This window comes from Barbatula barbatula (assembly GCF_947034865.1).
Source record: "Barbatula barbatula genome assembly, chromosome: 19".
Lineage (NCBI taxonomy): Eukaryota > Metazoa > Chordata > Actinopteri > Cypriniformes > Nemacheilidae > Barbatula > Barbatula barbatula.
Genome location: NC_136782.1, coordinates 13,189,661 through 13,211,508, shown reverse-complemented (window position 1 = coordinate 13,211,508; position 21,848 = coordinate 13,189,661). Strand labels below are relative to the sequence as shown.

Below are 21,848 nucleotides of genomic sequence, written 5' to 3'. Positions count from 1 at the left end.
TGTAATGTGCTTCTAGTTGGTGAATGAATATTATTTAAAATGTGCATATATTGTAGGGACCAAGAACTCTCATCACCTGAGCCAATGGATACAGGGCAGTCCAATGAAAGTGGTTCAAAAAAGAGGTAACGGAAAACAAAGATCTACAAGTTTTCGTTTTGCTTAATTGTGTCTTCGCTAGTTTAACATACTGTTTTCTTTGTAGCGATTCTGTGACTATGAGAGCTGATTCACTTAAACAAAAGACCATAGGTTCTTGTGATGAGAAACCAAAGACTGCGGGTGAGTGAAAAAACCTACTGTCACATAACTGGATGTTTTCTATATGTAAATTGAATGTCACATAGGCTCTTATTAGTGTTTAGTTATAGTAGATTTTTGGGCCAGATTTCTTTCACCACACTATTGCAGGACTGTCAAGCAAGAATTATGAGAAAGGATCAAATGTGTTTTCAGTGGAACCACCCGATCAGAGAGACAGTGGGAGAGACTCTTCTTTGTACTTCAAACCCAGGAAAGGGCTTATGTTTGAAATCTGCAGCGATGACGGATTCCAGATTCGCTGTGAAAGTATTGAAGGTAAGTGAGATACAAATGATGCATTCTTCATGTCATAGCTTTTATTTGAAGTCTAATCATCATTGATACTTAGACTGATGTATTGATATTTTCAGAAAGCAGTTGTGATGTAATATATAAATTAAATTCGAGTCCGTTATCAAAATTAGTTTGACATTTTATGTTATGAGAGCGTGTAATTTCTGACTTGTGGAGTTAATTTCCTGTTTCAAATTCTTGTTTATTTTCAGAGGCGTGGAAGTATCTGACAGATAAGGTACAAGAAGCTCGGTCCAATGCTAGACTCAAGGCTCTTTCATTTGACGGTAAGATATTGAGATGTTTTCCTTCTGTTTACTAAACGTTGCAAACTCATCCAGTCACATCTTGTATTTTATGTCTTTCAGGAGTGAATGGTTTGAAGATGCTGGGTGTGGTCCATGATGCTGTAGTGTTCCTTCTGGAACAGCTTTATGGAGCAAGGCATTGTCGAAACTACAAGTTCCGCTTCCACAAACCCGAGGAGTCAGATGACCCTCCTATCAACCCACACGGATCCGCCCGTGCTGGGGTGTACCACAGGTATTTGTCCTGATAACCCGCTGCTGCCTGCTGTCACGCCTGGGGTCGTAACACTGTTTTTCTGTAGTTAATCTTTAAAATCCTAAATGACTGATTTTTTGGGATGATGCAGTACATCCCCATCTGTAGCATATAATTTAAGTAACTGACTTTTATACTTCTAATTCCTAATTACATGTTCAAAGGAGATCAGCTCTGGACATGTTTAATTTCCTGGCATCGAAACATCGTCAGTCTCCTGAATACAACCCCCAGGAGGAAGATGATGAGGAAATGCAGCTGAAATCTGCTCGGTGAGTCACCTTAATGACTTTTGTTCTCGCTTTTCCTCTTTGGAGCAAATTGTCCAACACCTGTTGTTTTTCCCCATTTCTTTTCACAGACGGGCCACCAGCATGGACTTACCGCTTCCTATGAGGTTCCGACACTTGAAGAAAACATCCAGGGAGGCTGTAGGGGTTTACAGGTATGAAAGCTTTAAATTATAAACCTTAAATAAGAAAAAGAAATAGTATGGAAAAGAAGAAACCTGCTTCAAGGCAATCTTGTAATGTTTACAGATCAGCCATCCATGGCAGAGGTTTGTTCTGCAAAAGAAACATTGATGCTGGAGAGATGGTGATCGAGTATTCTGGGACTGTTATACGCTCTGTTATCACTGACAAGCGGGAGAAGTACTACGATGGCAAGGTATAAACCTAACACAGATTCCTCATCACCTATAAAAGCAGTATCTTGAGTGTTCCTCACAGATTTTTTTCATCTATTTACTCACAGGGCATTGGCTGCTACATGTTTCGTATTGACGATTATGAAGTCGTTGATGCCACCATGCACGGCAATGCAGCTCGTTTCATTAACCACTCCTGCGAGCCCAATTGTTTCTCCCATGTGGTCAGCGTCGATGGTCAGAAGCACATTGTCATTTTCGCCATGCGCAAAATCTATAGAGGAGAGGAGCTCACATACGATTACAAGTTCCCCATTGAAGAACCAGGCAGTAAGTTGCCTTGCAACTGTGGGGCAAAGAAGTGTCGCAAGTTCCTCAATTGAAAGCAATTCACAAGCTGGAACCATCTGTGAAATGCGTGAAAAGAGTGTATACTTTCAAGGGAAGAGACTTTTTAAAAATGTTTTATTATTGAAGCAGGCTCAGGTTATCAGAGGGTTCATGGTATTGTGCCTCTTAAGTTGTATGATTAAAAAAAGGCAAATGAGCAGAGTCGCGACAGAGAGGATCATCTTTATGTCCTCATTAAATGCCCAATTTAAGAGATTTGTGCCCCCCATTCTTAACTTTTGTATATGATATTTTATTTGTTTTTAAAGACAGTGTACTGTTTTAAATTTGTATTGAGTCTGGCCTGCCCTTGCTTACGAGCCTGAATTACTAAAACGTTGCCACATTGTTCCATTTTTCACCAAAGTGCAATTTTGGAAGGGAAAGGTTTAATCTTTACAGACTGATGAACTGCAGTCAGTACATAATCCACTTGTTTTTAGCCTGACCTGTTGAAACGTCTCTCCCTTTTTGAATGTACATTGAAGCCTTTAGAGCATCCATGGTCGTCCTTGCCAAGCTGGGTAACCTGATTCTGGTATGGAAGACACTGTTGATGTCACCTTGTATGCAGAGAGAATTAAGGGCAAACTCTAGGGGAGCACTGGTCCCAGGATTGGATTTTTAATCTGCGAAAAAGCGTAATTTTGTCAATGGTAGAAAGATACGTGAGTAAGCATAGTGTGTTTGACAAGGGAAGAGTAGGCCAGCATACATTTTAGGAAAGCAGGTGAGTTTTAGGGGCTGGCTGGGCTGAGATCCTGGTGGACTGACAGCCAATTGACCACAGCGTCTGAGGTCTGGGGGGAATTGCATTTGTTTTATTTTACTATCCTTTTTTATAGTAATTCAAAGAAAGAGTAACTAAATCACATTTCATTGCAGAAGATTATTTGCTTGTGCTATAAAATTTGTACGATTGAATTGATCTTGGCAGAGTCCAAAAGCTTTAACCTGTTTTATTTATTGTGTCTCTGCAGAGGGAAATTAATTCTTCCTAAGCTCGTGGTTATGTACACAATTATTAAGATCATGTTCGAGATGATTTAATACTTTTATTTCTCTTACTGATAGAGAAGTATCATTTATTAAGTGTGTATATAATATGTATATTTTTCTATACAAAGAACTAAAAAGCACTCATTGGGGAATAGCACTTACTTGTGTAACGATTGTATTTATATTTTTAATAAAACATTGTATTTATTTTGTCAGCAATTTTGTAGGGAATTGTAGAGATTTAAAACACTAATGCTTTGCCCAAACATTTTTATAGTGCTGTTTCTTCGAATGATTTATTAGTTGATATTTTTTGGAGGACACATTTCTTTTTTCTATTCCAAAGACTGAAGCGGTTACTGTTCCCACAGAATGCGGTCCACCAGTGGCTCACATTGCCAACCCAATCAAGCATGAATATTTCATATTAGGTTTAGTGAGCTGTGAAGATTTTAAGGGAGTCGCAAGTCCAGATATGTTTGATTTTACTCTCTTTGTGCCAGCCTTAAAATCACATTTAGGTACAGCCTACCTTCCCCTTAAATGCCCTCTTATCTATTTGTAAACGTTATGCGTTTCCTCTCAAGTGAAAAGGTAGAAAAGATGCATCGACTCATTCTAGCAACTGACAAGTTCCAAAGTTTATTCCATATATTTTGTTATATCAAAATATTTTCTTAGAGATTGGTGTAATGCAAGGAATTTGCCACGGAGGCTTTCCCATGTAAAACTACTTCTAAAGCACTATATATATGGAGGATTGGAGGGCAGCGAGCTCTCAGTTTTCCCTCATGGTCTTGTGCACTGAAGATTAGTCGTCTTCCCAGTCTTCAACACATGTTGCCTTGGCACTGCGGCTCCAGCTAGCCATTCAATGCACATTTTGTGCTTGTATCATCGCTCTTTTCTCTTTATAATATGCCCATTGTGCTTGTTTTTATCTGTGCCCTTTTAAGGGTTCTGTTTGACCCCCTTTTAAAATAAGGCAACTGTTATGGCAACACAGATGTGACTTGTATTATTTTGTGGATTGTTCTTCCGTGTTTCTTTAAGATATGAAGTTTGGTGCCTTAGTAAATTTATGGAAAATCCCCCCATGTGTCTTGACAGTGTAGACGTTTGCCGAAAAGCATCTCCTGGGGATTACGTTTTTGTCTAGGGCACAAACAGATTCCTTTTATGGGTAAACAATCCACTTGAAGTTTGACTGTATTGTTTTGTTTTTCACCGAAGTTCTGATGCTTTTTAAAGGGATGCTGTAGCACGAGTATGTGATGGGTATTGCAGAACGATTTGGGATCTGTAAATACCGCTTGACAAAGCTGCTTTGTGCAACTGTGGCTTCCTCAGCGAGACACTATTAAGGCCAGTTTCTCTCTCATTGCCTCGCAGGTTTAACTCTTATACTTTTTTTTCTTGGCCACTGCAGACTTTCCCTTCCCAACATAACTGATGATTGTTTCCCAGCATTTCACTTTGACTACGGGACTAAGATCAGAGTTCTGTATGTCGCGTACGTTGATCATTGTATATGCTTGTTTTGTTATGGAATCGTGGTATAGCCATTTTTATTTCAGGGATATTCAGGGTCTGCCTGACCTTCCCGGCACCCCTGTGGAACAGGGATGTGCTGAATTCTGCAGCTTGGCCGTTGTTGAATGTATTCTAGATCTTACAAATTGATTTCCTTCATTTTTTCCGACAAGAAAGGCTGGGAAGGATTTGTATTTCATAAAATGGGAGGGTAATACAGCAATGGCAATCTTTGCAGGGTCATACAGATTCTATTGTTCAGTCTAACGAAATAAGATTTTATTTTAGTAATATATTTTCGTTTGTAATGCCGTTATTAATCCTAAGGGCTTTGAAATAGACTCCTGCACAGACATCAGTACAACTTCAGACGCTCCACAAACCGACGTGACAGTGCTCAGTCAGTGTTGCAGAAGCAGACATGCTCTGCTGTTTTCCTGGACTTTACTCTTCCACACCACGCATGTGGTACCACACCTGTAATTATAACCTACAATATGTACACACACAATATACGTGGATATATATAAATATTAACTAAACGTGTATGAATAGTAACTTGTACTTCAATATCTACACAATATACGGAATGGTCAGACAAACTTAGTTACAGTAGCAAACAGCAACTTCATAATGGTTAATTGCAATGTTCAGTGTATAATCTATAATGGTTTTGTGTTACAGGTAAACTTAAGAGTAGCTAATGTGCATCATTTTAATATCAAGATCAAGTACCAGTTTTTCTGTGCCTGTGTAAGTTCCCTCAAGTGGAGCATTGCCGTTTTTCTTTGTTGTTTTCGTTTAAACGTTTTATCTGGAAATGAGCGGTATTTATACGATGAAACAAGTTCATGTAAAATGTTGTTGTAAACTTGGGTATTTCTTTTTTTTCCATTTTTGATGGTGTAGTCTGCTTTATTTTACTTGTACATTTTTAACAATTTGTGGACATCAGGAGAAAAAAGTTCTTGCCTGAACCCAGCCGTGTCACCTGTACCTCTCTATCCTATTGGGATTTAAGTTGTACTTTTTCTTGAGTGATGTTTTGTAATAAGTAATGGTCACCATTCTATTTATCTATTTCTGAAAACGTTGAAACATCTCTAGATGTACACTGAGGTAAAAGTGTCACATACGCTCCCTCTGAGAGCGGTTGACACAGCTCCCTGTTAATGGAAATGTATGGTTCATGTTGTACAGAAATGTGTTGCGGACCATTTGAGGTACTTTAGGGAGCGAGAGAGGTCGCAGCCTTGAGACGGGGAGATTTTAATTTGTTCCCGCTTAGTTTTCCTTTGTCTTAAGAACGCTTACTTTCCTCTTCAAGAATTTAATGTTGATATTAATACTGACAGTTTTAGTTTTTTTACTTTCTCCAAGTTTGCCCCATCAGTGTTTTACCATTTTATAGAAAAATGAAGGAAAATTGTCAATCCTAAAATAGTCAACCACAAACTACTTAAGGATGAATGTATAATGAGGAAAAAAATTGTACATAACTGTAAAAAGGAAAATTTCTAATCATGTTTATTTTCTATGCACTTTTTTTATTTAAGTGATAGTTTAAATAATAAACATGTCTTGTTTACTCAAACTTGTCTTGTCTTTAAAACCACACGAACAAAAATATTTTGTGATCCTTTTCTTTTAAACAAGACGTTAACGGTGTTGAGTCCCGTGCAGCTGTTCGTAATGTAAAGTCTGTGGACCCATGAAAGCCAAGAATCCCCTTGAAGTATTTCAGCCAATTTTTATGAGCCATTAAACCCATAATAGGAATTACAAGGCTCTAAAGATGTGTTGTTAATGGGTACGGATAGCCTTAATGAGGAAGCTTTATCCTCATAATCGAGCCAAGTAACAAAGTAACCAGAACCATATGTCTGTGCCACCTGTAATATATCAACCCCCCTAGTTTCTATTTATATCTATTTTTCTACAGACTTAAATGGATTGAGGCATAACCACAAATTATTCTTCGAATGCAAAGAGCACTTTGTTTCTTGATGTGGTGACTATAAATCCTACAAGAGCATTTACATTCTTTCATCGCCGAATGATTTTGTTCTTGCAAATTCTTCCTACCAAAACAGATTTTTGCCGTTATAAATGCCAAAATGATTAAATACCCAAGGGGCACACCAGACTGTTTACTGGCGCCCAAGACCACATCACTCATTCTCTACTCTATCTGATAATATTTACACTTAAGAAGTTGGACTAACTACAAACATTTAGTCTCCATCTCTAGGACGCTCCCTCTTTCTCCCTCCCTGTCTCCCAACCTCCCTCTTTCTAATTGGCTTCCAATAGCTTGCCGTTTCCTCTGAGAACTAGCACTGCTCATTTTTCCCAGAATCTTTGGACGGCAGAGAAAAGAGCTTCTCTTTCGGCTGCTCAAGATCGTCAATCCATTGAATTGACAGAAACCTAAATGGTGAGTTTTATTCTGTAGATAATTGTGCAAGGTTCAGTCAATATTGGATTAAAAAATGTGTTCATTGCTTTCAATGTGATTTAGTTTTTTTATAGAGGCAAATTTTTCTTTTGTTAGCAAGTTTTGACTCTTAACAATGCAGATATCTATATTTTATAATACTGTATTTTGCTTTAGAAGTACCATAACTAATGTGCTTTACTATGCAATAGCAATATTGAGTCTTGGAAAGGCATGTCTTATGTAACTGCATGTGACACTATGTTATTGAGGATTTTTACAATCAGTCTTGACATTTTTCTCAGTTAATGAGTGACAAAGACAAAGTTTAAGGCACAAATTGAAACTAAATGTACCTTTTCTTTGTATATAATAAATACCAGTTACAATGCTCAGCTGTTTTGAGAGAAGCATACAAAGAAAACAAAGCCTTCCCATAAGTCATTCCTAAGATTGTTTTACTTGTGTTAATACTGTGATTTTACAATTTTATCCCATTGTTAATAGCTGGTACATACGCTCGTTTTTGTTTGCTGGTCAGTCCCCTAAATTTATTCGGGCATGATGGTATTTGTTTTGTGATTTTTTTGCAGCACTTTAATTTGTAGCACTGGGCTGTTCACAGCATTTCAAACCAAAACATTAAACACGGTCCTGAGAGATAACAAGAAACTGTCCAGATGTCCTTGCACAGATGTTTCTCTTGAATTAAAGAGGCGTGTGCTTTAACTGATTATGCAGCCCTTTAAAGAATGTTTTGGTGGTCTGGTTGTACCGATCAACGTGAGCCATCAGCAGTTTCTTAACTTTTATATGAAACAGCTGTTTTAGAGACTGCAGACTTGCAGAGAAACCTGCTGATTTACAGCAAGACATAAACACTTGGACATGTTCAGTTCCAGGCAAGATTACCAGAAATGACAAGTCCACGAATCCTACTTCCTGCTTCAGAGACGCTGCGTGTTTGTAGCTTGATTGTACTGCCTTAAGCACCTCAGCAGAAATGGCTGGCAGTTAAATTTATTATTGGGGTTTCTGCAATTATTATTCACTGCATCACTGCAGACTAAGGTCTTACGCATATGTTAATACGACAGTCTGTTTACAATACCAATTTACATCTTACGTTTAAAATTATGCAAAAAATGTACAAATAATACAATGCAGTTGAAATAATCACTCGTAGGTAGAACAGCAGAAAATATGTATTCTGAGACCGAGGTGCTATAAAGAACCACTGAAGAACCCTACATAAGCTTAACAGGTTATCTATATGGAAACGGTGGTGTATAGCACCCCAATCATCCCAAAGAACCGCTGAAGAACCTCTGAAGAACAACTAAAGCATCAAGATATAGTTCTTTATAGCACAAAAAATCTTTCCCCTATGATTACACGCCAAGATCCAGTTTTAGTGCAACAGAGCACAATTTTTTGACATAAGGCATGTGCCAACATAAACAAAATAAAATATTAAATTAAACGCAAGAAAAAAATTAAAAGAAATGCATTCAGTATTTCATTAGGTTAATTTAACCCACTAGTTGGGTTTGACCTAACTATGGGTTAAAACATTGCAGCATTAATTTTCTGTCGCTCTTTCTACATTTACACTTTATTTATTGATTTATTGAACTTTTGCTTTAGTAATTATGATGTACTATTATATTTCCTATTGCACGCTCACCCTATTGACTTAGAAGTAAGATCATGCAACTCTCAGTGTTGCTGGGCTGTTTTTGACATCATCTGCAGTCTAGCATTAGTCTGTTTGAACCTTAATGATGCTGACATCATCTCAAAATACTGTGAGACTATGACTGAGACTTTCTTTTTCCTCTCCTCTCCCCCTTTTCTCCACAGACTGAAAGCAATGACATCTCTGCAGATGTGGCCCCTTTCTCTCCTGCTTGTTATTGCAGTGCACTGTTCTAACTCACTTGAAGACAACAAGATCCCCAGTTTATGCACAGGTAGCCCAGGTATCCCAGGATCCCCTGGGTTGCACGGCAGCCCTGGTCAGCCCGGCAGGGATGGACGGGATGGCCGTGATGCCCCACCAGGAGAGAAAGGAGAACGAGGGGAAACAGCAGAGCCAGGTATAGAAATAAAACTTATTTTTCTTTGCTGATTCTTTAAATGCTTTAAAAATACTTTACAATTTTCCTTTCCTAAAATACTACATTTTTATATTCATTTATATTTATAAACTTTATTGCATCTTTGTCTTTCTATTGTCCAAAAAAAAATGCAACAAAAACATCTGTGGTTTATCATTCACAGGTCAGCCAGGTATAAGGGGTCTCACGGGAGACAGAGGGGACCCAGGTGAAAAAGGAGTGAAAGGAACCCCAGGCGAATGTGCCGTGGCACCCAAGTCGGCTTTTAGCGCCAAGCTCTCCGAGGCCCGCACAGAACCCATGGCAGTAGGGGAAGCAGTACGCTTCGACAAGATTGTGCTGAACGAGCAAGGGGATTATAATCCTGAAACTGGACGTTTCACCTGCAGGGTGCCGGGTGTTTACTATTTTGCAGTTCACGCCACAGTCTACCGCTCCAGCTTACAGTTTGACCTCATAAAGAACGGACATACGGTGGCCTCCTACTTTCAGATCTTCGGGAACTGGTCCAAACCAGCCTCACTGTCTGGAGGAACGCTTGCGCACTTGATTCCAGGAGATCAGGTTTGGGTGCAGATGTCACTGACCGAGTACACAGGATTTTACTCCAGTCCGAAGACTGACAGCACTTTCACTGGTTTCCTGGTGTACTCAGACTGGAAAAACTCTGCTGTTTTTGCATAAATGTAAAGCGCCTAGATTTCTGATATCATAGGCAGGACAAAGGCCTTCACTTTTTGGCCTATATTAAATCTCTCTCTTTTTACAAGTTATTAAAATCAATTACGTTCAGTATTGCAAGCATAGCAAGTTTCCGTTCTATGCAGGTTCAGTAAAAATAAAATACTAAAATAAAAACTTTCCAATGAGAACACATATTTCATTTTTACTGTTTTTCTGGTTGGCGTCTGTTTTGTGAAAAAGTGTAATAAAATACTTTTGAACACTCGAAAGTATGATTTCAATAAAAATGACACCCATGATTACATAATTTGTCATTTGCTATTTTTTAAAGGGATTTTTAAACGTTTTTTAAAATCATTTACACTGCAGTCACAGACCGGGAGCTGGCGTTTTAGGTTTCATGGTGCATTTAAGGTAAAGAATGAGGGAGTTATATCAGTAGTGTTTCAGCATATCGGACAGCACTGTGTAAATGTGCAAAGAAATAGCAGCAGAGCTAAATCTGTTTAGATTCGTCTGTTTGTTTAGTAAGAGAGACATTTTGTCATCAAGCCCAGTTATACAGGCCAATATGTAAGTTCCTATTTACATAACACAGACACAGACCTCCTCTCTTTTTCTTTTTTCCAGCACTTCTGTGTTTTTCTTTCAAAACGTTATTCCAACATTCCCTAGGTTGCTGGCAGAGGAATACACGGAATGTTTTTGCTAAAAAGCTGAGAAATTCTTACGTCCATTTGTATTCTCCCTTTGTAAAGTCCATTTTCATGAGATCATGGCCTATCTCCACCCAGCTGGAGAACAGTGTATTTTAACCTGACCGGACAGTCATAACAAGTTCAGAGACCTGAATCCAAATCCTGAAACTTCCAGACAGTTCTTTTATTATAGCTTTTTGAGCAGATTTGTTTTGACAAACACCTCTAATATATGAACGAATTAGACAAACGTCCAAGCAAAACAGTACTCAAAAGGTTGGACAGAGGTTGAACAAAATAATCAATCTATTTGGTATGTATATATAGTCAAACCAAATATTATTCAGACACAAGATTTACTAGTGGGTGCAAGACACTGTAGTCTAGTTTATTAAGTAAGGATAGCTAAATAAAGTGAACTGTGACATATATACCCGTAGATTCTTTAAACTGGCAGTAAAATTTACAAACATTTGGGACCGAATTATTAAGACACTTTGACCCGACCATGTGTTTTTCTTAAGTGTTTATTGTGTTTAATTGCTGATGATATTTTTACACCACAGACTGACAAAATTAAGCCTTGCTCGGTAATGGGTTGCCCTATGTTGGTATGATCTAATTGTGTACTTACATTTAACAGCTGACAGCTATTCAACCTAATCCATTACATACCTTTCTATCGAAATGATCTGACATTATCATGATGAATTTGCTCTGACACAGTTTAACTCTGAGTTCTTGTCATATTTTCTTAACATTTTCTAAACTGTAGCGAATAACCTGAAAGGTACTGAAAATAATATCACGGACCTGCCAGACTATAATGTCCAATTCACTAAACGTGACACGTTTTAAAATTTAATATTAATTCCCTTTAGTTGTATTTTCGTGTAGTAATATAACAGATGTTAGAATTCCAAATAATGTGTCATTTTGATGTTTGATTACGCACATTGCCTACATTTACATCAACGATATTCCATGTTTTGGATATGAGCTTCACTAAAACACCAGAAGGGGGCGTCTCTGTATCTTTATAACCCTGTATTAACAATATATAAAGACGGCTATAAACTATGAACATTAATGTACAGGTGGCTATCAACAGATAATAATTTAGACTAAACAATAGTGCAAGTGACTTAAGCGTGCATAAATTATAGACATCAGCTATTAAAAATTTTGCCCAGAGCTGTTTTCTTATTGAACTCTGCCCTCCACTGATTCCAGCTGGTTCTGCTGATTAGTCTGCTAGTTCTTAGTCTGCTGGTACAGGAAGCGCCTACCGGAGTAAACAGTCCATGAGCGGGGTGAGAGGAGTCCTTGAGAATGCTACGAGCTCGACGCAGACAGAGTTTCATCTGGATGTCCTCAATGGGAGAAAGTGTAGTCCCTGTGATGTGCTGGGATGTTTTCACCACTCGCTGCAGTGCCTTGCACTCAGCAACAGAACAGATCCCGTACCACACTGTGACACAGTTGGTCAGGATGCTCTCTATCGTGCAGCGATAGAAGTTCACCAGGATAATTGAAGACAGTTGGTTCTTCTTCAGTGTCCTTAGAAAGAAGAGACCCTGGTGAGCCTTCTTGACCAGGCATGAGGTGTTGGAAGTGTGAAGAAGAGTAGAGAGTAGAGAAAGAGCTCAGTACGCAGCCCTGTGGTACACCAGTGTTGAGGGTGATGGTGGTGGAGCAGATGTGGCCTGACCTAACAAGCTGAGGCCAGTTCGTCAAGAAATCCATAATCCAGTTGCAGGTAGAGTTGTTAATGCCTAGGTTTCCAAGTTTGATGATTAGCTTGGAAGGGATGACGGTATTGAAAGCAGAGCTGAAGTCTACAAACAGCATGCATGCATAAGTGTCCTTATTGTCCAGATGTTTGAGCACGGAGTGCAGCGCCATGGACACTGCATCATCTGTGCTCCTATTGCTATGGTAGGCAAATTGGTATGGGTCCAGTGTGGATGGTAGAGAGTCTAAATTACACACTGGACCTTTAAAGTCGTCTGTGAAAGCTGTTCTGTGTAATACACTGATTGTGTGTGCGTGTGAGCGTGCGTGCGTGTGTGTGCAAACACTCTATGAAATGTCCTTTGAAGTCCTGCTTGCAAATCTGCTTGTTTTATTATACAACTTCGGTCCAACATAAAAAGGCAAAACTAACTGTTTTTAGTGTTTTAGTGTTCTGTTATTAGTGTTAAAGTCCCAGTGAAATGAAATTTGTTTTCATTAAATATTTAGTTTATAGTAAATAGCGTATCAATGTGGGTCATTTTCTTTATAAGAAAAGGTTTTTAATGTTTGCAATCAATTTCTTATTGCACTTTTGTTCATTGCAGTACTTGTGCACAAAACACTGCTTTTGAATTCATTATAAAATTTTGTTGCAATGGGATTTATCGCAATTCATCGCATGCGTTTCATGTGCTAAACATATTTTTGCGTTGCCCAGCACTACTTTTAAACCTACATTTAAGTACATTTAAAGGTGAATTGCTTGTACCTTTAACGTTTATGATAATATGACAGTTAACAGTAACTAGAGCGCTCACGGTATAATGCTTGAATGACATGAAAGCTGTTTCGGTGTTTACCTAGCACCATAAAAAACCGCTGGGTCCCTCATGTTTTCAAACAGAAAAAGGTGCGATGATCGTCCGCTTAAACACCCAAAAAAACACAATCAAAGATTCGAAAACAGCCAAAGGAACGGCACCTTTAATACCATGAATAGTTGCGCTTTGGTCTTTTAACAGTAGGGGGCGCCGTTTTATAATCAACACGAACAAATGAGACATTCAATAATAACAACAGGAAAAACTCTTTAAATTAATGATCTGGTTAAAAAAAACATATGAATGCCAATAAAAATAAATGTTCTGACCCCCAATTACCATTTAACATTCCATTTACTCTACAGTTTTAATCTTTTAATCCTTGTGGAATTACAGCACGAATAATGACAGCCGTAATGGAAGTCCCCAACTGGGCAACATTGTTATATGTGTGGGTGAGGATCTGGTGTTTTTTCCTTATTCTTATTGACCCAGAGGCAAGGATGTTACTTTTGACCCAGAAGCGGGACTTCCCATTTGTACGGTAAACTTTACCACATACGCATATATTGTTAAGTGGGCCCCGGGCCAGATATTTTGACATAAACTCTGTGAATTCAGTGACCCCATGAACTTTAGCCGAGTCTTGCTGCTGCTGCTGCTGCTGTATAACGTTAGTTCTTGAGATTTCCACTAGATTCAGAGTTGCAATATATATTTGCCGTAGAAGATTATTTCATTTATCAGTTGGTTGGTTTATTTGATCAATTACTGAAGTGTAAAGGTTTCTCAACTTGTTTATGCCACAGTGATTAAAATATACCTTACTATCCACAGCATGTACGATATTATTAAGGCTTCAGGTAATTCGAATGCTAACTTTAAACAGAATAATATTTCCGTCAAAGGACGGATTCTGCCGACTTAACTTGAAGTGATATCAGGAAGTAGTCGTGGCCGAGTGGTTAAGGCGATGGACTAGAAATCCATTGGGGTCTCCCCGCGCAGGTTCGAATCCTGCCGACTACGGAAAAATACTTTTTCCCGCATCACGGGAAAATTCGTTCTCTGTTCTTGATGAAAACAATGGAGTCTGTGAAATTATACAATTAAATCAAAATCTGTTAATCCGCGCAAAATCATTGTTAATGCCTTCATGCTATCTAATTCGAACATGCCAATTCGAGGGTGATGTCTTTGGTGCGTTTGCAAAGATCTTGTAAACTAACATCACTCCACGTATATATTATACATTTGAAAGAGATGGAGAAATAATGCTTAACTTAAATATGTGTGTACAATGTCCAGCATAAAAACAATGCAAAATCACCCAGTCATAATTCTCACAAAACACCTTGACTGATGATTTTATCTCAGGGCACAATACATGGAAATCCTCTTTCATTCATTATAAACAATAGGACTTTTGCTCTATGTTGAATTCATCATGGTGTCGCTTCCTAAGCTTTGGGATATTTTGAATGCATTGTTCTCAGGTATGCAGTATAGGAGACATGAAAGATTATGACAGTACTTTTTTAAAACTACTTTTATTATGTTTCCCTGCTTATATTATGTTCATGTATTGTCACAGAGTCCCTCATCATTTCTGCACCTGTTTGCAAAAATACTGACACGTGGAGCTGTCCAGTACTGTGTCCCTTTTTATTCAGACTTTTTCATATGAATTTGACACATCTTTAATCAGATTTTCCATTTAAAGCTGGCGGATTGCTTTTCAAACAGTTATGAATGACATACATAACCTGTGGCAGTGTATCACATGATGGATTCCACTGCCTTGATTGGAAAGTCATGTCCAAATGCTGTACTAAACAACTGAAGGAATTCCAATACAACTGGAATCATTGTACACCCACTGATTACACTCTCCAGTTAATAATGTCCCAGCACCCACATCTGAACAGTCCCGCTGATCTCATCTTAGAGGGCCTCATGAGTGGGAAAAAAGTCCATCACAATCACATAGTGACCGTCGTAAATTGTATTTCAAATCCAGTGAAAAACAGATACTACAACTTTGTGATGGGCTAAAAACAAGGCAAAATCTATCACAGTCAAATACTGTTTATTGTTTATCTGGATGATTGTCATATGGATATGGATGAATATAGTTTTAATATAATTCAGCTGATGAGGCAGACATCAGCTGTACCCACAAACACTGTTACTGGAGACCTTCCTATAAAATACATACTGTCTGTAGTACAAGAATACTAAAAAGTCTGGGCTTAAAATATGTAATGAAAACCATCATAAAACAAAAAACAGACATCTTAACCAATTCCATTACTGATGGTGACAAAAGCAACCAGGGACTTCATCCAGTCTGGGAAAATAAAATTCTTCCAATCTTTTGAAACGACAACATTGTGAAAAGAGTATTAGATCAAATGGGGTCTTTTAACTGTACCTGATTGTCTCACACATTTTGTGACTTTCTGAATATAATTGTGGATTACAGCTATTGGGATAAAACAGACTGGAGTATCAGACAAGACCAAATAAGATAAACGAGCAAGGCTTTACCTTGTGTCTCTAATGCACAGATAAAAACAAGATTTTTCCAAAATAGTGAGTTGTAACAACACTCATCGAACAAAGCCGAGCTAAAAGCTTTTCTGCCACTCTGTTCTTTACCAAACAGCACTCATGTGGGAATCAGCAAGGATAAGAATTGAATTACAGTCTCTTGAAAGAAAAGAAATGAACAGAATTTCGATTTCAAACTGCGCTGATCAATACCATTTCAGCAGTTAAGAGAGCCATTAAAAAACCTTAATGCTGTTCAATAATAAATGACAAAAAGAGCACAAATTGCTTACGCATCACCGGATTGTACGATGGCGTCTGAGAATGTTGTAGTAGGACTCAAAATAAGTGTACAAAACAGTTTTAGTGGAATGATTACAGGGACGGAAAAGCAAAATGCACATAGATTTTCTCTGAAATTAAAAACAAATCAATATGATGTTTCCATTAAACCTTTGTACATTTAGGACATATTTAAGCATACAATTCATTTAGTAAGGATTGTACATTTGGATCTATTGTAGCATACAAATATTCCCCCAAACACAAAGTATGCACAGCATTTCGGACCATACTGCACGAACTTTCATAACTCAGCTTTTTTTAATACAAAGCTTACATTCATGTAATGACATTCGTGTGTGACAAAAATAGTGTTGCTACAAAAGCTGATCATAAGAAAATGACAGCGAGTAAAAAAACATAAGAAAGCACTGTCACAGTTGTCAGCCTTAACATCACAATCATATCTGAATATATAAAAGCATGTTATTTAATCTATACACAATCAATAGAGGAGATAAGTAATTAGTGGAATGAACAAAAAAAGAGATTTTGACAGAAAAAACTTCTCCATCAAGAGCAGTGCTGCTCAAAAAACCTGAGACAAAAAACAGATCAGTAGATATCTATCAGAGATACACGTCCATGGTCTGTAGGATCATGTGGCGACAAAGAGGGCAGTTGTGTTGGTAGATGGGTTGGCTCAGCAAAATGTTGGTGCAGACTCTACACAAGCACAAGTGACGACAAGGTAGCAGCACAACAGTCTTACTGCTGTCCTGACAAATAACACACTTCTTCCTTTCCTCCTGCTCCTGTAAAAGCGTCAGTAGGTTTTCAGTCGGAGGGCCTTTGCAACTATCCTCAGAGGGAAATTTCCGCAGGGGCCTGTGAGTACTGGAACTCGGGAGAGGCAGGTCGAGTGGTTCGTCCACTTGCTGGGCGTATTGGGGTGCATCCTCCGCCACCTGGTCTCCCCCAGCTTGAGGCGCTGCCTCCTCTTGGTGAGGCTCTGGTTGTCCACCCTCCCTGTCCACAGCCATGCCAGCTTCTCTTCGCGCAGCCACCGCCCAGAGGCTTATCCGACTGCGATGCCAGTTGAGCCGCCGCCACACGTTCCTCTCAAGCACGCTGAGGCGGTGCACTGTCCAACGGAGTCGCTGAAGGATAGGTACTGTGTTAATGTAATTGACAATATGCAAAACTCCTTGTCGAGCGATTATAGGGTTCAGGTACATAGTGGCACTAGCGATGATGACCAGGGTGAGCAACAGCCCATAAGAGTTGAGCAGAAATACGCTGACGAAGACGTGGCACACAGACCCCAGGAATTCCATGGCCAGTCTGCATGGTGTCCACAAAAGGATGGAGGTGCCCACAAGAGTACTGTAAAGAAAAGTAAGCACAGTCAATGTAAACTCAACAGCTTTCTGCAAAGGGCAGGATACAGCTTCCACCATGCTGACCAACACAGCATATAAATTTTGCGTTCCAATGAGCAGGAGGTTGATGATTGTGTTGATGAAGTACAGCAACAAGCTGAACACGATGCCACAACCCTCCCAGGCCTGCCGTAGCAAACCATGTCCCGACAGCAGTCCACGGTGGAGAAGCTCTTTGGTGCGGAACAATAAATGTGAAGACAGGTATCCGATCATCTTGAAGCTTTCCAGCGCACCTCCGACCATGTTGTGGGTCACAACTGTCACCCCGTCCCTCATTGTGATTATGCAAAGCAGAGTGATATTCCAGCACTCCAATACAGAATTTGTGAGTAGCATGGGTAAGCTACTGACAAAAGAGATCACTGCCACCAACAGCTGAATTATTGAGCTGACAATCACAAAGTTTAAATCCAGAAGGAGGCCAATGATATCTATGCATTTCCCAATTGTACTAAAAACAAATTGCAACAGACCCATAATAAGGATGCCCTCTTGTGCAATGTTCTCGGTATCACCTTAGTTGACGGAATTTGAATGTCTCATCTGTTGTTTTATGTGCGCTATCAAACTACAAAACAACCCCGAAAACATGTTTTGTAGTAACCGATTTGAAACATACAGGTTTGCTAGCATAGCTAGCTAGCATCTACCCCATTCGCATTACAAACAATGATGAACGTCACGTCTTGGCAAACCGCTGAAACAATGTCCCGTATAGTCGTATTATATCTGAGCCTTCGCTGAGAGAAAAAAACACTCCTTTATGGTACCAAGAGACAAAATAGAGTTTATACACGGTTAGCATAGTAGAGTAGCTCCTCACACATGGCCACGAACTGTTCAGCGGATGTTTATGTTTGAAAACAGAAAGCGTCAATGTTCGCTGATTGCTAATAATTAAAGTCCAAGAAGAGCGCTGTAACCATTCATTATTTTATTGTGTATGTCGAGCTCTCGCGTTGTTTACTGAAGCTCCAAGGCGAAGAAAAATTATTTCTTGAGGTTATCATGTGAGTAAAATGCTGTGCTTCTCTCTAGCGGTTTCTGTCCCTGGTTTCCGCCTCACAACAAAACACAAAGTGTTTGAAGCGCATCAACGCGCTACTCAGATTGCGCAGAAACACGATTTTGAAGAAAAGCATGCAACATGTTATCACGTTCGTTCATTCATTCATTAGTTCATTCGTTCATTCATTCATTAGTTCATTCGTTCATTCATTCATTCGTGCATTCATTCATTCATTCATTATTACTTTATTATTATTTTGGGGAAACGGACGCACACACATATGCACATTTTCTCAGTTTCTATGCTAAACATTGTCAGTGACTTAACCTCAGTTTGTGGCCAAGTACTCATTCGGCTAAGGTCTCTTGGGAAAATAAACAAACTACACGGATCTGAGCCCCCATTTGGACACATCAAAGACTTGGAGGATTCATTTCCTTTGACAGTTTTCCTTCTGGAGAATAAAGCAAAATATGACTGCTGTTTTTGCATTTCTACTGGTAACTTCCAGACTATTAAGCTGACGAGTCCATAACCTTAAGTGTTTTTTTTCCTTGTAACCTTGAGCAATAAAGGAAATGCGTATCTTTTCTCACATTTTTTCCCTAATTGCAACAAAAGGTCATTTTGCCAGTGACTGTTCTATTGTTCTTTTTTTTCCATTGGCCCATTTCTTAAGAAAACATATTTTTCCTCTCAAATATGATATTTGTGGGAGTTAGGACACACCGTTTTAGTTAACGTCCACACAGCATATTGTTGATTGTTGGGTTCATTCTTTATTCTTGAAAAAATGAAGAAGTGTACCATTTGAATATGATCATATTACATCAAAGGAATGAACAATGGGGTATAACTTTTTTAAAGAATAAGTACTTCATTTTTTTTAACTTTGGTCACTTTCATTTTATGTAAAAGAGCAGAAAGAACATCCTGCCCAATGTCACCTTTTAGGGTCTACAAGGATATAAAATGCTCCTGAAACTACGTGCTTTGTTTATCCCAAAATAAAGCGTGTAATGACAGAATTTACATGTTTGGGTAAACTACTTTTTTTATTTGCATCTGGTGTCTGTTGACTCAGGAATTTTACCAAATAAATATAGAAGAACTATTATTAGGTAGTCAGAGACAGACTTGATTCAGTAATCCAGAAGTTTCTATGGGAAAACACAAACTCTAAACAGTAGAAACCAGTGGTGTTGCAGTCTGGTCACAACCTAGGCTATGACCCCACATACCACATCAACCTACAGACTTCAGCCAAGTTCAACACTGTGCTTGTTAAGAATGATAAAAAGGAAGCATAATGGGATAGAGAAAATATTGATACATTGATATTGCCAGTCCCATGGGTTTATATTCTTAGTCCGTGAAAATGTGTTTTCACATGTGATCCTTCCCTATCAACTTCATGATTGAAAGGGTGGGAAATTAACCTTAGTGGTAAAACAGTGATTCTCAGCCAAATGTAGCTCATTCAAGCCACAAGAATCGGCAAATTTCATGAAGATTCAACAAGATGCATAATCACGGATAATTGTGTTTACCAAAAGTTCCTAAAACACCAGAATAAACTTTAAGTTATTTATATCTTCACATCAGCATGGCAACAGCCTTATGCCACGATGAAGAACATTGATGCCTTTCTGAAACAATCCCTGTTTTTGTGAATAATCTGTATTCACATACTGTGGGACCCTAAATGTCATTGCCCTTGAGCCCCTTCACTCTTCTGACTTTTACAGCCACCACCCTTGTGTTCCACAGACAATAGCCCCTCTCATTCAAGCAGACAACTCCAAAAAAATTCCCAAGGGTCCATCATGGAAAGAATGACTTTTTCCTATATCCTTCCTCCTAACTGTCGTTGAGGCTAAGGCAAGGGTCTTTCCACCACTTAAAGAAACACATTTGCGCTTGACAATTAAGTTTAGTTCAGGTTCGATTTTTATATTGTGGTGTAATGGGTGGATCTTTTAACAGAAATGGTGTTGCACAGAATCTGCTCAGGTCTACAGATTGCATTGTAAAGCAAGAAAATACTTGTTTACAACCAACAGGAAACAGAAACCAAACAGTTGACACAGCAGTAACTTTTTAGAAATGGGTTTAGAATATTAAACTTTTCACTGCTGGAAGCATACCCAAAACTTAAAAGTACTATGAATATTGTCGATAAGTGAAGAATGTTTTTTCCTTCTAGTGTTTTTGTAGAATCTGAACAGGAGGACAACAGGAATGGCACTTCAAAATGTCTTCACACACAATAGAGTTTAAGCCTTGACATCCAGGGAACATAAACAGAATATACAGTATTTGTGGGGCCTACTGTATAATAGTCTGTTTCCTCTTTAGCTTCAATCCTTCCTAGATTTACGAAACAAACTCATTTTATCTTTAGGTTTTTAAAGATATAAAGAGAAAAATAAATTCCCTCATCATTTATTTAGTTTCTTGAATAGAAATTTAATGGAAGCCCACGTTGACTTCCATTGTACGAACACAAAACTGCTGTGACATTTCTTAAAACAAGAAAGTGTCATTTACAGGTTTTGACATGAGGTTGAATAAATGATGACAGAAACCCCTAAAGTGAGAACCGTCATAATATATCAACATCTGTAAATAAAATGTCAATCATGTTTTTTTTACGTCAGGTGTGTGTAAAACTAAATACTATATAATTATTTGTCAAATTTTTGTCTAACACAGTAACATTTACACAGTGTAGACATTCTGATCTACTGTAAGGGACAATACAAGGCACAGTAGTATCAAAATAAAGAATGTATTTTTATAAAAATATAATTGTAACCTAACAAATTTGTAAACCTCCGTTATACAGAGAAACCTCTCATTTAACATCATGCTGATATGGATAATATGTGATCGTCTGAATTTGTAGTCACTAGAACATTGCCTCACTTATGTTGTTCTCCAGGTGAGCAAACATTACCTGAGGCCTCCTGAACACAGCTGTCATCATACTCACAGCCTACAGCCAATGACCCACCTACATATCACCCTGATTTGATCATATTAAGCACTGTGCTTGAAACCTCGGGATTTGAAGTCAAACCGATTCTAGACTTTATAGTCTCACGGGAAATCTTCAGCCTATTTTCAAACACACATCCCTTGTAATTAGTTCTCAGTTGGAGTCAATTGGAAAGATGACCGTATTACGAGCTAACCGAATCTGTTTTCCATCCACTGAGGCTGGTCCTCTCAAATAAAGTCAAATGTATAAGCCGACTAAAAGCCTCATTATAAGGAACAATAAAATGTATAATGACCCTTGATAAATATAGAAAGCTCTGACTGGAA

General features: G+C 38.5%; 3 protein-coding genes across 3 annotated transcripts in view; 2 read left to right on the top strand and 1 right to left on the bottom strand.

Moving 5' to 3' along the window:
• kmt2a (lysine (K)-specific methyltransferase 2A) overlaps positions 1-6,326 on the top strand; it is a 33,755-nt gene extending 27,429 nt beyond the window's left edge. The window contains exons 27-35 of the mRNA XM_079480908.1: positions 57-125; positions 206-282; positions 457-579; positions 810-884; positions 966-1,140; positions 1,326-1,433; positions 1,523-1,606; positions 1,701-1,830; positions 1,918-6,326. Coding sequence (XP_079337034.1) covers positions 57-125; positions 206-282; positions 457-579; positions 810-884; positions 966-1,140; positions 1,326-1,433; positions 1,523-1,606; positions 1,701-1,830; positions 1,918-2,193 — 1,117 coding nt within the window. The 3' untranslated portion in view covers positions 2,194-6,326. The remainder of the gene's footprint in view (positions 1-56; positions 126-205; positions 283-456; positions 580-809; positions 885-965; positions 1,141-1,325; positions 1,434-1,522; positions 1,607-1,700; positions 1,831-1,917) is intronic.
• Positions 6,327-7,036: 710 nt separating this feature from the next.
• On the top strand, positions 7,037-10,277 carry c1qtnf5 (C1q and TNF related 5). Its single transcript, XM_079481020.1, has 3 exons — positions 7,037-7,169; positions 9,033-9,268; positions 9,453-10,277. Exons 2-3 carry the CDS (start codon positions 9,043-9,045, stop codon positions 9,971-9,973), a joined length of 747 nt encoding a protein of 248 aa, XP_079337146.1. The 5' UTR covers positions 7,037-7,169; positions 9,033-9,042; the 3' UTR covers positions 9,974-10,277.
• Positions 10,278-14,880: 4,603 nt separating this feature from the next.
• On the bottom strand, positions 14,881-18,606 carry rnf26 (ring finger protein 26). Its single transcript, XM_079482081.1, has one exon. It carries the CDS (start codon positions 17,984-17,986, stop codon positions 16,694-16,696), a length of 1,293 nt encoding a protein of 430 aa, XP_079338207.1. The 5' UTR covers positions 17,987-18,606; the 3' UTR covers positions 14,881-16,693.
• Positions 18,607-21,848: the final 3,242 nt, after the last annotated feature.

What these genes read in the sequence shown, in the direction of transcription:
- c1qtnf5 (XM_079481020.1), top strand. Translation starts at nt 9,043, where the DNA reads ATGACATCTCTGCAGATGTGGCCCCTTTCTCTCCTGCTTGTTATTGCA. An exon ending in AGGGGAAACAGCAGAGCCAG is followed by an intron (nt 9,269 to 9,452) that starts GTATAGAAATAA and finishes TATCATTCACAG; the next exon opens with GTCAGCCAGGTATAAGGGGT.
- rnf26 (XM_079482081.1), bottom strand. Translation starts at nt 17,986, where the DNA reads ATGGGTCTGTTGCAATTTGTTTTTAGTACAATTGGGAAATGCATAGAT.